The sequence below is a fragment of the Artibeus jamaicensis genome, unplaced genomic scaffold, assembly GCF_021234435.1.
Source record: "Artibeus jamaicensis isolate MK-2021 breed Jamaican fruit bat unplaced genomic scaffold, CSHL_Jam_final scaffold_847, whole genome shotgun sequence".
NCBI classification, from domain to species: domain Eukaryota; kingdom Metazoa; phylum Chordata; class Mammalia; order Chiroptera; family Phyllostomidae; genus Artibeus; species Artibeus jamaicensis.
In genome coordinates, this window is record NW_026522057.1 from 9,415,032 (window position 1) to 9,429,278 (window position 14,247).

The 14,247-nt window shown below is 54.1% G+C and overlaps 2 protein-coding genes across 3 annotated transcripts; both read right to left on the reverse strand.

Annotated features, from left to right (window-relative positions):
* Positions 1–3,802: 3,802 nt before the first annotated feature.
* On the reverse strand, positions 3,803–6,398 carry GJB4 (gap junction protein beta 4). The gene is made up of 2 exons (XM_037149575.2): positions 6,340–6,398; positions 3,803–4,992 (listed from the first exon to the last, which is right to left on the reverse strand). Exon 2 carries the CDS (start codon positions 4,913–4,915, stop codon positions 4,112–4,114), a length of 804 nt encoding a protein of 267 aa, XP_037005470.2. The 5' UTR covers positions 4,916–4,992; positions 6,340–6,398; the 3' UTR covers positions 3,803–4,111.
* Positions 6,399–7,680: 1,282 nt separating this feature from the next.
* GJB5 (gap junction protein beta 5) lies at positions 7,681–12,281 on the reverse strand. Of its 2 annotated transcripts, none has more exons than XM_037149543.2 (2): positions 12,161–12,281; positions 7,681–10,068 (listed from the first exon to the last, which is right to left on the reverse strand). In XM_037149543.2, the coding sequence occupies exon 2, from the start codon at positions 10,045–10,047 to the stop codon at positions 9,250–9,252; it is 798 nt and encodes a 265-aa protein (XP_037005438.2). In that variant the 5' UTR covers positions 10,048–10,068; positions 12,161–12,281; the 3' UTR covers positions 7,681–9,249. The 2 variants fall into 2 exon arrangements, with proteins under 2 accessions (XP_037005438.2, XP_037005437.2); XM_037149542.2 differs by having other exon boundaries at positions 7,681–10,071.
* Positions 12,282–14,247: the final 1,966 nt, after the last annotated feature.

Genomic DNA, 14,247 nt, shown 5'->3' on the forward strand with positions numbered 1-14,247 from the left:
AGGAGATGAAGAGGGTAGCTCGTCTGTAGCTCAGACTCAACCCTGTCTGAAACCTGCTCCTCCCCTGGATAAATGCTCCACCACCCAGAGCCAGAAACTTGGGCGTCTTTGTATCCTGCCTAACTGATCCCCACACCCAATCAAAGCACCAGGTCTTTCTGATTTTATCTTACAAACATTTCTTAAATCCAGCTACGTCTTTCCATCCCCACGGTGCACACCCTAGTTTAGGCTACTGTGGCTTCTCACTTGGATGATTAGTGTCAGGTTCCAAATGGACAACCCTGCTTGGGCTCCTTTCTCTGTACTGTGACCACAGATACTGAAAATTACATCGCGTCACTTCTGTGCTGAATCTCTCCGGTGACTTTGAATTGTCCTTAGGATCAAGTCCAGAAGCATGAACAGGGCTTTACAAAGAAAGCCCTGTGTGACCTAGCCTCTGTCTACTTCAGCCTGACCCCTCACCTAGTTGACTCTCCCTTTCTAGGCCTTTCATGGGCTATCCCTTCTGCCTGGAGTCCCCTCTCCACTTTGCTTGGCAAAATCCTCCTCTTTTTCTAGGTGTCAACTTAAGAAGTCTCAGGGAACCTTTTCCTGGATGCCGGGTGTTGAACCCACCTTCCCCCTCTCCCAGCCCCCCATGCTTTCCAGCACACCATGAGTTTAGCAGCTTTTCTCTTCATGGAATGGAAGCTCCGTGAAGTCAGGGACTGTATCTGATTCTTCTCAGGTGAATCCTCAGCATCTAGTAGGGGGCTTATCATATGAAAGTGAACAATAACTATCTGTTGATTTGAAGTCATTGGAAGGTTCTAGAGGTGGAGCAGCTCTGGGTGAAGACAAAATCTGGGGTGTGGCCCTGTGAGTGGGCAGCTAAATGGAGTGGAGGAGGAGGTCATGAAGGACCAGGAGCGCATGGAATGAAAAGGACAGAGTGACACACAGGTGGTCCCCCTGGCCCTGAGAACACCAGGAGACCCTGAGTCATGTGCTGAAGTCTCTAAGGAATGAGAAGTAGGTGGCAGTGATGTGGGCCGGCAGGAGGTAGAAGAGATAGATGGCAGGGGCCTAAGCTAAGCAAAGAGTTTTCAAGAGGGTGGAGGTAGAAAGGTCTGAGAGTGGTACTGAGGGCAGGGTGGGGGTCTTGAGAGTGTGGGCAGGGCCCAGGATAAGAGTGGGATAACTGAAATGGTCCCTGGAGGATTCTCCAGCTCCCCGCAGGGCCCTCAGGCTGGGCACAGTGCTCAGTCTTCGTCTGGCTCAATGGCTCAGGACTGGAGACCTCTGGGGACAGTGCACATGAAGAGGACTGCCGTGAGAGCAGTCGGGTCCCGGGATGCCCTCGCCCCGGAGTGGGGAATCTAGGATCTCAGAGGGAGCTGACTCTGGCTGGTCCGAGGGCCTGCACGTGGGAGCTGCCTCGGTCTGAGCAGCGTGGGGTCATCTGGTTCTGCACTGGTTGTTCTCCAGGATTGGAGGCAGAGTTGCCCTTGATTCTTGGAGTTCAGTAGATGGCACTGGTGACCAGCCCATGCCCCCTTTTCAGGGGGACACCCATTCCCCAGCTGCTATGAATGCTGGTCACTCATGGCTTACAGCTGCTCCTAGAGAATTGATCCTGAGTGGGTGGGAACCACCAACTCCTTCCTGCCTGTCCTGTTCTTCAGGTGGCCTGAAACCAGTGACTGGCTGATCTGGGATTTCAAAGCCTGATGCCCTTGTGTCCAGAGGGACAACTCTGTGGTGGGGTTTATGATCCAAAGGCCCCCATCCTGTGGGGCTCAGGCCGAAGCTAAGTTTCCCTGAGCCCACACCCTGGGCAGCTCTGCCTCTTCCCTATCCTGCTTCCCTTGCTCCTTCCTTCACAGGCACAAACATTCCTGCTGCTGGCTATGCTTCCAGAGGCCCGGACCTATGGACACGGTGACTCTCTGGTCTTGTCCCATAATCAGAGGTGAACATGGAGGCCCTCTGTAGACCACAGGGGACACAGCCCCCACAGGCTCAGCCCATCTGTGTGGATTTGGATGGTCCCTTCCTCTTCTTAGGCCAAAGTTTCCTCATCTATAAGTAAGACCTTTAGGCTGGACTTTGTTCATGAAACAACAAAACATACCTACAGACAAAGAGAAAACATGTTGTGCCCTGGCTGGTGTGGCCCAATGGATTGAGTGCCGGCCTGCCAGCCAAGGGGTTACTGGTTCGATTCCCAGTCAGGGCACATGCCTGGGTTGTAGGCCAGGTCCCCAGTGTGGGGCATGCTGGAGGTGGCCGCACACATATGTTTCTCTCCCTCTCTTTCTACCTCCCTTTTCCTCTGTCCAAAATTAAATAAAATCTCAAACAAACAAAAAAAACAACAAAAACCCCCACTTTGCTGAACTCCCTGGGCTAGGCGTGTTGGACAATTCCGATCAACAACCCAGTCCCTTCTGCCAAGCAGCTCATAGCCCATTTACTCAGTCAATAAACATTTATTGAAGGCAGCTGGCCCAGGTGACTCAGTGTCTTGTCCTGTCCTGCCCGGACCGTGAAGTGCTCACAGGCTGATGGGGAGAAACAGCCCCTCCAGTTTGGGGGGAATAACAGAGGCACAGCAAGTCTGGTACATGGAGAAGGTGGTTAGGGTTGTCCCTGGGGTTCTAGGGAGGGCCCCAGAGGAGGGAGGAAGGGCGTTTTAGGCAGAGGCACCAGCATATCTGTGGGCACAAGGCACGGCATAGCATGATGTGTCTGGCTGGGGAACCATGAGCCCTTTGGTATTTTTGGTGGGTGCAAGGAGGGAGGAGGCAGAAGGTCAGTTGGGGAGGTCAGAAGGGTCCAGGTTTGGGCAATGGAGGGTGGTGCTGGTAGAGAAATTTTTAATGAAGAAGGAACAACGTGGTCAGATTCATATACAGAAAAACCATCCTGTCCTTATAGTAGAGGGCAGACGGGAGGGCCCTGGGAGATGTTACACTGTGGGGGGGGGCAGATGGGAGAGGCAGACTCAGGAGGCATTTGAGGGCCTGGGATCAGTGGGGTTTGCTGCTGCTGCACTGGGCTGAGGGTCGTGAGGGGCTGGGAGAGGGGATGTCAGGCAAGCTCCTGGCTTAGATAACGAGGTGGATGGCGGTGCCATGTGTGGGGTGGGGAGTCATCTGTGAGGAGGGCAGGTTTGGGGATGCTGAGTGGGAGGCCCCCGGGGGCCTCCTGGAGGGTTGTCTCATGGGCAGCTGGTGGGGGCTCAGGGACACAGGCAGGTTCAGGCTGGAGGTGTGATTCTGGGACTTGCCAAGGTCTGAGTGGTGGGGTGGGGGTGGGGGAGTATCCAAGAAAGAGAAGGAAAGTTCCTGAAACTTGAGGACCCATGAGGGACCCTCTGGCTTGGGCACTCTCCACAGGTCCCTGGCCTGTGGGCACATGCCTCCTTGCCACCCTGGACTTGTGCTCAGCACCATCCAGCCTTTGCTGGTCCTTGCCTCCCACCATCAGAGGGCATTCACCCACCTTCGACCTCTGTTGGGCAGGGTCAGAGAGGCCTGGATGGGGGAGGCAGAGGCCTCCTAAGCATGTTGCTTCCTAAGCAGCACTCTCTGGGAATGGACATGCTGAGCGCAGGGTCTCCTGGGGCCCCTCTCCGGCCCTGGCCAGCTGGTTAGAGAGTCTAGAACCCCCCTAGAATACCCTCTGCCTTTTGGTATTCCCCACCATGTCCCCACTCACACTCTGTGTGAGTATGACAGTGTGTACGTGTGTGTGTGCACGGTGTGATGGGTGTAACAAGATCTGACATTCTGGGGCTCAGGTGCCCAGAGTGGTCCATCCTATACCCCCTGCTTTCCTACCCATCATTCCCCACCTTGACTGCAAAGTACTGAGAAAATCATATTTATTAAGGTTTTTTGACATACCCTATTACTGTGTATAAAATCCTTGCCATTAAAGCACCTTCCCCTGGGGTTCAGAACCCTGAGACAGAACTGTTCCCCAGTACTGGCCCCCAAATAGGCTTCCTGAGCCCCATAACCACTTTCCTTACATGTCCTGCTGTAGAAAGTGCCACTGCTCTGCTGTGGCCTTCGGGAGCAGGTGGGGGACACGGTGGTCCAGTCGCCAGCTTCACAGGTTATGGATACCCACCTGCATCCACTGAGGCCGAGCTGGCCTTCATTAGAACAGAGTTCCCATCTTGGGGGTGCTCTGCCTGGGAGAGGGCATACGGTGGGCACGAATCATGCAGGCGACTCTGGTGCCGAGACCAGCGGCGCTTGGAGCTAAAAATCTCCAGGCACCTCTTGCTCACCAGGTAGATGACCTCACTGAGGTTGAGCAGGATGCAGATCACAGCAGTGGCCACCATAAAGTAGGTGAAGACCTTCTTCTCCGTGGGTCGGGAGATGAAGCAGTCCACCGTGTGGGGGCAGGGTGACTGGGAGCAGGCCACCACTCGGGGCATGTCGTAATGCCCCTGGTAGAGGACGTGGAAGGCGTAGAGAAAGCCAGAGTCCACGGCAGCCTTAAAGATGAGAGTCAGTAAGTATGTCCACCAGAGCCCACCCCGCTTCTTGTTTGGGTTGTCGTACAGGGCCGGGGCGTTGGGTCCATGTTTCCGGCGGTACCTCCGCTCTCGCTCCTCCCGGTAGGCCACGTGCATGACCACCAGCAGCGAGGGGCACGTGACCAGGATGAGCTGCAGGGCCCAGAGACGCACATGGGACACGGGGAAGAACTCGTCATAGCAGACGTTGGGGCAGCCCGGCTGCTTGGTGTTGCAGACGAAGTCCTTCTGTTCATCATCCCACACATCCTCAGCTGCCACCACAAACACCAGCACCCGGAAGATGAACACCACGGACAGCCAGATGCGGCCCAGCGCCGTGGAGTACTTGTTGACCCCACTCAGGAGGCCCTGCAGGGAGGCCCAGTTCATGGTGACGGCCCCTCACGTGGACGGTGTACACCTGTGCGTGCCCACTCAGGCCTGGGGGCCGCGAGGCCTGGGAGAACCTGGAAATGGGTGTCCTTTATTAAAGGTGTGATTGGCAAAACTGTTTCGCAACCACTGTGTCCTCATGCCTTTACCCCAAGGACTTGGAGAGGCAGGGGTTGCCCTAGAGGCACCTGCTCGAGGCCCTGCAGTTGGAAGCGGCAGAGCTGGTCTTGAACTTCCACCTCCCAGTTCCAAAATCCGGGAATAATCTATTCTATAAAGTGATAGACACACATGAAGAATAATTGTCCTGCGTGGGTGTGACCGCCAACCTCTTTGACTCTAAGTTTCAGCCCTGTGGGTCACCGACTTCTAAAGAAGTAGCAGGAAGGTGTGGATTGGCTGATCCACTCGCCCACTGGCTGCCAGGGCTGGGCCAGGGTAGGAGAGGAGGGGTGTGTGTCTCTATCCTCCAGTTTCCCCCAACTTTTACTGAGCACCCACATGAGCCATGGCCGGAACCAGGCTCGTTTGTATCAGCTCCGAGGCAGATGCCTGAGTGATATGCATTCTTGTCTCTCCTCTCTGGCCCCAGGACATCCCCTTCTTGACTTTCCTTCCCAAATGAGACAGGTTCTCTCTTTGGAGAGAGCCACCATGGTGGCTGGTATCTTGCTGCCTGTGCCCCTCCACCCACCCCAGCGACATCTCCCTGCCATGGGTGCTGGTTATGGTCACTGACTGTCCTGACCTCAGTGGATTCCTCTGGAATTCCAAACATTCTGGCTTTAGGGAGGGGCTGGGGCAGTGACAGAGGCAGAATTCTGGCTCTGGCAGGGTCCTCCACCCATTTACCTCTTCTCTCAGGGGGACCCCCTTCTCCATTTGCTGGCCAGATCTATCACTTCCATTCAGGCCCCTGGGCTGTGTGTTCTACCCACCACACCCCCTACCTGGAGTGCCTTCCTGTGCCATCTCTGACCCTGGCCCCTCCTCTCTGTCCCTGACTCAGATCCCAGCATCTTCAGACCTCGTGCCATTGGGCCATTTTTCTGAGCAACTTCCTCTGTCTTTCATGCATCATTGATACTCTAGTCGTCTGTTTACCCAGCTTCTGTGCTAGACGGCTGGCTTCTGGAGGGCCGCCCCCTTGTCTCTTTGCCCTTATTTTCCCGACACTCAGCACTGGGCATGGTCCAGAGAGCACACCATGGACGTTTGCTAAACCAAATCAGAACCTCACATCTCCTGACTCTCCCTCTTTCTGTCTGTCCCCTGGTCCTCTGTCCTCCCTTCAGTCTGGAAGGACTTTTCTTTCTCTCTTTGGGACTTCCCTGGGTTTTTCCCAGTGATTGGCAGTGGGGATTCTCAGCCTCATTGGTACCTGCTTCCCAGCCCAGCCTCGTACCCAATTTGATCCTTACCTTTCTTTGGTCCAGCAGCCTCTCTCTGGTCCCCGGTCTGGTCCGTCTGTTTGAGGGCCTCCCAAAGGCAGCTTTTGTTCTTTAGTTCCCTGCTGGGTGGGGCTTTATGAGCCAATGAGCCAGGGAGAGTGAGCAGGTGGGCAGGCCGGCAGGCGGACTTCCCCGGGCACATATTCAGAGCAAACACCTGAGGCTCTCCTCTCCTGGCCTACACCTCCTCTTCAGGCTGGCTGGGCATGGCCAGGTCTGGCTCCCTGGTCTGGCAGGTATGTGGGTGAAACTGCAGTGTGTGGGGGGTGGGGGCAGGAGCCTAGAATCCTCATTCTCCAGGCCCAGGTCAACAGCAGTAGCATGGACCCTGTCCCCTTTCCATCACCTTAATGCCCTCTGTCCAGGCCTCGCTCCTGCCCTTTTCTGAAGCCCTCAGCAGCTGACATCTATGGAAAGGGGCAATCTTGATTCAGCCCAGGGTCACACCCACCTTGTGGGGACAGTTCTGGGGACTCAAGCTTGGGCTGCTGGTGAGCTGTATAGGGGATGGGAGGGGCTGACTTGGTTCTTCTAGACAAGGGAACCCCACTGCCCTGGTGGAGACAAGGTCGGTAGCATGAAATGCCCCAGTTGTCAGGGGGCCAAGCACAGTCTCAGGTTTATCCCCGTGGGCCTGGTTCCCTGGGGCAGGCCTCCAGGGAAGTCAGAGGTGACTCAGGGGGTGCTGCTGAGGGGCCTTGGGGCAGTGAAGGTTAATGTGTAGCCAGGGAGGGGCTCCTCTTCCTCATTTCCCACAGGCATTTCTCTAGCACTTCCTAATACCAGTGATTAACATTTATGTGGCCTTTCACAGGCTGCTAACCCCATTCACAACCTCATGAGCTTTACTGGGTCCTTGTTACAACCTCACAGACTCAGAAGTATTAACCCATTTTAGAGAGGGGCTGACATCACTTTCCCAGAGACCCAGAGGAACTTGGGCTTGAATGCAAAGGTTCTGACTCAAAGTTCATGGACTTTCTATTGCTGAATGCCACTCCCCATTACTAAGATCCATTCTTTTTGCAGACAACCCACAGGCCTAAAATGGCAACTGGGGATAAAGGCCTGAGAAGGCAGCATGACCCCCAGGAGTGCTGGGGACCCTTTCTGGAGAAGAGGATGGTCCCTCACCTGGCTGGAACAAGTACAATTCTCTGCAGGGGCAGAGAGAGTGACCCAATGACCTGATAAGTGTCCCAAAAGCCGAAGGACCAAAGGACACCTTGAATCACTGGAGGAATCAACTTTTGTTTTTTTAATCCTCACCCAAAAACATTTTAAAAAAAGATTTTATTTATTTAGGGGAAGGGGAAGGCAGGGAGAAAGAAAAGGAGAGAAATGCCAATGGGCTGACATGGACACTGGCCTATAGTGTCTGTGGCATTATCGATGAGATACAAGATAAATTCACATGGACTACCAAGTCCTGTGGAGGAAGAGGGATGGCACAGCTACCCCCTCAAGGGGGGAGCACCTCGGAGCAGCCTGGCCACTCTCTCAAGAGGAGGGCGCCTTGGCCCTTGCCTGGACAGGGTTTATTGGGTTCAATTAGCACAGGAATACAGGTAAAGCTCATCAATCATTGTCAGGCAGTAAGGATCAGACCATAGATAACATACAATGAACTATGAGGGCTTATTCTGAGTCAGGGTCTGTTAGCTAAAGGGCTACAAAACTTTGGGAAACACTCATTTCCTGCTCGGACCTTTATCATTTAATTGAGAGCATTCTTAGCAAAGCAGGTTTCACAGGAGTTTATATATTCTTTCTTAGGCTTAATCACCCAGGGAATGCGCCCTTTTCAGCACAGGGCTACACCACCCTCTGTCATTGTTTCAGGCTTAAGTCAGGCAGGGGAATAAGGCAGCCAAGAGATTGGGAGACTTCTTGCTGACAGAATGAGGACTCAGGCTATGTCAAAGCTGAGGGGTGAGGGTCCATCACCCCCTTTTGCTATAGCCCCCCAAGTCCTTCCCTGGGGCTTCCATGTGATTGTGCCTGTCTTAGGTCGTTCCCCCCTAGAGGAATCTTACCCATCATTTTCTAACCAATCTAGCCTTGGGGGAAAGTAATGGATGAAGTAAAAGGAGCAGAAGCAGTGCTCCTGCCAGGGAGATAAGCTTTGTCTCTTTAGTGGCTTATGGTCCGAAGATCGCTCATTCAGCCTTAGCCTTGGGGGGGTTACAGCTTCTGGGGGAAATCTGGGGGAAACCCGGCAGGGTGGTTCCCAACAGTGCTAGAGGTACATTGATTGGTTGCCTCTTGCACACCTCCAACTGGGGGCCTGGCCTGCAACCCAGGTGTGTGTCCTGACCAGGAATTGAACTGGCAACATTTTGGTTTTCAGGCTGGCCCTCAATCTATTAGCCATACAAGCCAGAGTCTGAGAATATGTTTTTCATTGCTCTTAGAGAGAGAGGACAGGAGGGAGGGACAGAGAGAAACATCAGTGTGAGAGATAAGCATTGATTGGTTTCCTCCCATGTGTGCCTGGACCAGGGATCCTATGCACTGGGACCAGGGATCAAATCTACAACCTAGGTATGTGCCCTGACTGGGCATCAAACCCTTCAGATGTGGGACAACACTCCAACAAACCAAGCCACACCAGCCAGGGCTGGAGGAGTTGGTTTTTATTAAGCCCTGACTGTGGGTCCCACACATTAAACTTGCTTGCACATCTGTTCTCTAATTAGACTCCTTCTCATAGCCACAAACCTATGAGGTAGGCCTCACCATCTACATTTTACACAAAGGGACACTGAGATGCCCAAGGCCACACAGCTGGGGCAGGTGGCAGGAGCCTCCCACCCCTAAGACTGTCCCCGTGAGAGATGCCGGGCCCTCCCAGCCCAGGCCTGCCCCGTCTGCAGCCCCTCACAGGATGGTTTTCTTCATGTAGTTCTGAGGGCAGTCTGGTAAGAGAGGAGGGTGAGTGTCTGAGCCCAAGAAAATGAGGTCGCCTGAGAGGAGGTCATCCCGTTTGCAGGAATTGGCACTGGTGGCCCTGGCTTTCCTCGCTGCCAGGCACTCACGGCACCTCTTGCTCACCAGGTAAACGAGCTCCACGAGGTTGAGTAGGATGCAAATGGCGGCTGTGATGACCATAAAGAGAGTGAAGATGTTCTTCTCCGAGGGCTTGGAGATGAAGCAGTCCACCGTGTTGGGACACGGAGCCGCGTGGCACTTGACCACAGGGGGGAGGGTGTATTTGGGGTAGAACAAGTGGAACACATAAAGGAAGATGACGTCTACGCTGGCCTTGAACACCAGGCTGCAGACGTACGTCCACCAGAGCCCACCCCGCTTCTTGCCGGGGTTCAGGTAGAGGCGCCCACCACCCTCCCCCTCGGCCTCTTGGTGCTTCTTCTCCCGTGCCTCCCGGTAGGCCACGTGCATGACCACCAGCAGCGAGGGGCACGTGACCAGGATGAGCTGCAGGGCCCAGAGACGCACATGGGACACGGGGAAGAACTCATCGAAGCAGACGTTGGAGCAGCCCGGTTGGCGGGTGTTGCAGTCAAAATCCTTGTGGTCATCACTCCACACACGCTCAGCCGTCACCAGGTACACCAGCACTCGGAAAATAAAGACCAGAGATAGCCAGATGCGCCCAAAGGCTGTGGAGTACTTGTTGACCCCACTTAGGAGCCCCTCGAAGATCCCCCAGTTCATGGTGGACCCAGGTGTTGGCTGCTGCTGCAGGGGAATGATAACAATTTTCCACATTTATAGAGTACTCACTCAACATTTTACAGAAACATGTCATCATATCTAATTCTTACAGCCACAGAGGAGCTTGGTTCTGTTGTTGACCCATTTTACAGATGGAGGAAACTGAGGTGTAGAGGGATTTTACAAGTGTACATAACTATTATGTGGAGAGCTGGAATTTGAGCCTAAGTAGCTAAGCCCAGAACCCAACTCTTACCCATAAAGTGGGTGAAGGCGGGTCCAGGGACCACTCATTCCTCCCAGGGCTCTGGGCTTGCAGTCCTGCAGAATGAAGCCTTAAGGAGGTTGACCATCCTGCCTTCTGCCTCTGTTTCAATTCTGGCCCTTCTCCTCAGGGGGGCTGAGCCTTGGGAAGGCCTCTCTCCTTTCTACACACTGCTCTTTGCCCTTAGACAGCTTCTCTCAAAAGGAACCTGCTCTTTTCTTTTCCTTTTTCTTGACTTGGAGGATGAGGTTGGAGAGGCTGGAAACTTATCCCCAAACTCCCACCTGGTCTAACACTCAGTGTAATTATCCAGGCAGCGTTCTGCTCGGGTGCAACTCACTTGAAGCAAGGCCAATGGCAATCCAGCTGAAAGATAACATAGCGGGCAATGGTTCTCTTTCTACAATAAACTTCCTGGAGAACTTTATTCTCCAGGAATAAAGTTCCTGGAGAAACTTCTGGTAATACAGTGTTTCCCAGACTGGTGTTCTATGGAATCCTGTTCCATAGGCTGGCTACAGCAGTGAGAGAAAAGGAATCTGTGTTTGAAAAAGGGAGGCAGCCATCGTGTTCGCAAAGGTCAATAGGTCCCTTTACTTGACCATGCCAATGACTTTCCTTTGTGGATCTCTGAAAGGGGGACAGAGTAGGTAGCATTGTCCAAACTCCTTTGGCCATAGAGCCCCTTGTCATCATCGTGCGGAACGGCCTTGTCCAGACACTAAGATGGGAAACGCTGCTTTCGTTGCTTGTGCTGGTGAGTGAGTTTGGTGTGCTAGGCACACAGGGGGCAGATTTACCTCCATTTAAGGAATGCGACTGCTGATCAGAGTGAGGGGTACCCACTTCCTCTCTTGGAGTTCCTCTGGCTGGTTCTTGGGGGAACCCATTCACCAGTCCCACTCTGCTAGGCCTCCAGGATCTCAGGGAATCTCTCTGCACAGCCTTCTGCTTTAAGGCATTCCTGCTGCCCTTCTGACTCTGGTCCAGGATGAAGGTTACACACTGTCCTGACCCCCTGTAGCAGCTGAGCAGGGCAGAAGTAAGTGCCAATATTTGTTGGGCGTCTATGCAGAGCCAGGCACTGTTCTGAGCACTTTGCACAAACCAATACAGCAACAACTATAGGAAAGTGTGTGATATTTTTGATTCCAAGTTTACAGGTGAGGAAAGTGGAACACAAAAGGGTTAATTAATTTGCTCACTGTTAAACAGCTGGTAAGCGGCAGAGGCAGGATTTGAACTCAGGGGCTGGCTCCAGAACCCACACTCTGGGCCTGGGCCCCTTTCCTGGAAAGCTGCCTGGGTGCCTGTTCTGTGCCCACCCCCCTCCTACACCAGGTGGGTCCTGGCTGAGGGAGGCTGGGGTGTCTCTGCTCCCTACCCTATCTCTTCATTTTTCTACAACACCTTCACTTGGACGTGGGAGCCCAGCTCTGAATCATCAGCTTGTCTTTGCTCAGTCCTCCTTAAGGTGGGTGGACTCCTGGCAGCCTCTCAGGGAACAATCAGGGAGGCTCCAGCCCTTAGCTCCTGGGTCTAGGCCCAGCCCACCTGGGGTGGGACAGGGTAGGGCTGAGCAGGCCCGGGCAGAACCGCTCCGCCTGCCCCGCTCTGCCTGCCCAGCTCCTTGTTCCCCTGTGAGTGCCTGTCCTCTCAGCCCCTGGCTTCCACCGCTGCTTGGTTGGGGAGAGTGGGAAAAACTCAGAGCAGAGGCGGGAGGAGCCCCGTACTCCACCATCAGGTGGTGGGTGCGTCCAAGCCTCCTCCTTCCACTTCCCACCAGAGAAGTTTCCCTCTCTCAGGTGTACCAAGGAACAGAGTACATTTGGATGCAGATGACCTTACCTGAGCGGCTACTCCTCAGGGCTCTCCAGGTACTTGCTCCCGACAGCCGGCCGTGGACTCAGAAGGCACCTGGAACTCATGTCAGAACCAGAGAGGGTGTTTGGGGAAGCCTGTTCCTGGGACAGAGCCTGCGAGTGAGCCTCAGCCTGGGCGTGTCCCTGGTCTAGGAATAGGAGGAGCTGCACCCAGTAAGGCCATTGGCTGGGTCCCAGCCTTCCCAGACGGCTTCCTACCTGACCCAGGAAGCTTAGGAGTTCCCTTCTCGCAGGGGTGCTGAGCCCAGAATCCTGACATCCTCTCAGGGGGGAACCACAGGTCCACCCTGAGCCCCTGCTTGTCCTTCCCATCCCTGGCCTTGTGTGGGAGGAATCCCAATTCCTGAAATTCTGGAAACTCCCTACTGCTACCTCTGGGGACTCTCTGCTCTCTAGGCTCCCTCTGTCTGGTCCCTTCTCAGTGGCCTTTCATTCCCATGGCTTCCATTACCTTTGGAAATGCTGAGATGCCCAAACCCTGTCTTCAGCCTAAATGCCTTTGCTCTGTCAATTGCCCCCACTCGAATGCCCTTCTCTTACCTTTCTCCTCACTTACTCTACTCCTCCAAGAAGCCTTCCCTGACTGTGCCACTCCAGGTGGCTTGGAGCCCCACCTCTGGGCTTCCACATCATTGTCAGATTGTATTGGAATAGCTGATCTTAACTGAGCTTGTTCCAGGTACGACCCTTCTTCTGTTGAATGAACAAGTCAATCCACACCAATAGACTTTTTTAGGGGATTGTTGTGAGCACAAAGTGGATCAGCCCCTGACCCCCAGGACCTCACCAACATACTGATGGTTACCAGCTAGTAAGTCTAATACCAGCTGCACAGCCTCTTGTGACAGCAAAGAGGTCATGGAGCAGCCTCCCTATTCGCCACCATCCTGTTGCTGCTGGGATCTGGTTGAGGCTTTGCACCCCAATGCTGAATGCTCAGTGAGTGGCAGAGAGAATTACCCTCTCCCCTGCATACACGGCCCCACCCTTCCCGTAAATATGCACACTAAGCCTGTCCCTAGACCCTGCATGGATGACCACCCTTCCCCACTACGGGGCTGCTTTTTACTTCCAACAGCACACACATCGGTCTTTCCACTAACACTTGTTTGAAACTCAAAAATCATTGCTGTGTGCCAGGTGCTGCGTTTGGTCCCGGGCTACACAGAAAAAGAGAGGAACAGATGAGGCTGGGCAGGGCCCCCAGGGACACAGATGAGGGGTGCGAAGACACGCTGATAAAGTAAGGAAGGCCTTGAAGGTGAGCTCTAGAGGGAAGAGGCTGGACCGCACAGGTCTTGCCCAGAGAAGATGCCTCCTGTTTGATGCAGATGGCATTTTAGGGGACTTCCTTAAGGCAACGGACCTCTGCCTTTGGGCCCCACACCCCCGCATCTAGAGTCTCATTCTGCTGGATTCGAATCCTGCCTCTGTTCCTTTTAGATCTGGGCAATCTCCATTGCTCCGCCGTGGATGAGACCTGTCGTGCTGTGAGGGGCATCCTGAGAAGACACAGAGTGTGATGCAGTGCAACCTCATGGGGTTGGCATCCTTACTGCCCCAGCCAGCGGAGGAACCGTGTGAGGACAGTACCTGGCACAGAGCAAGGCCTTCCTGCCACATGCCTGATGCATGTACACTGTCCACACACACCTGACACGTGGTGGGTTCCCCTAAAATCTGACTTTCTCCCCGTTTCCCTAGTCCCATGCCACTTCTTGCTGAGATGTAGGGTGGCAGAGAAGGGAGGGGGAGACAGATACATTCGCCAGAGAAAATCTCATGTGGATGGATGCCCTCTTTGGGTTAAAAAGGCAAAACCTGGGCCAGATGTTGGCTGTTGGAGAGCTGGGGAGGGCGCTGTCAATGCACAGACACAGCCTGTTGGCCTAATGAACCCTCAGACGCCCTTTATCTGCAGGTTGCATGGGGCCAGAATTCAAAGGATAGTGTGTCTAAGAGCCACAAACACCACAGGGCCACAACAAGGGCAACAGTCCTGCATGTGCACACGGCTCCTGAACACAGGCCACGCTACGGGCACTGTGTCGC

Coding starts and splice junctions, on each gene's coding strand:
- GJB4 (XM_037149575.2), bottom strand. CDS start 4,915: ATGAACTGGGCCTCCCTGCAGGGCCTCCTGAGTGGGGTCAACAAGTAC.
- GJB5 (XM_037149543.2), bottom strand. CDS start 10,047: ATGAACTGGGGGATCTTCGAGGGGCTCCTAAGTGGGGTCAACAAGTAC.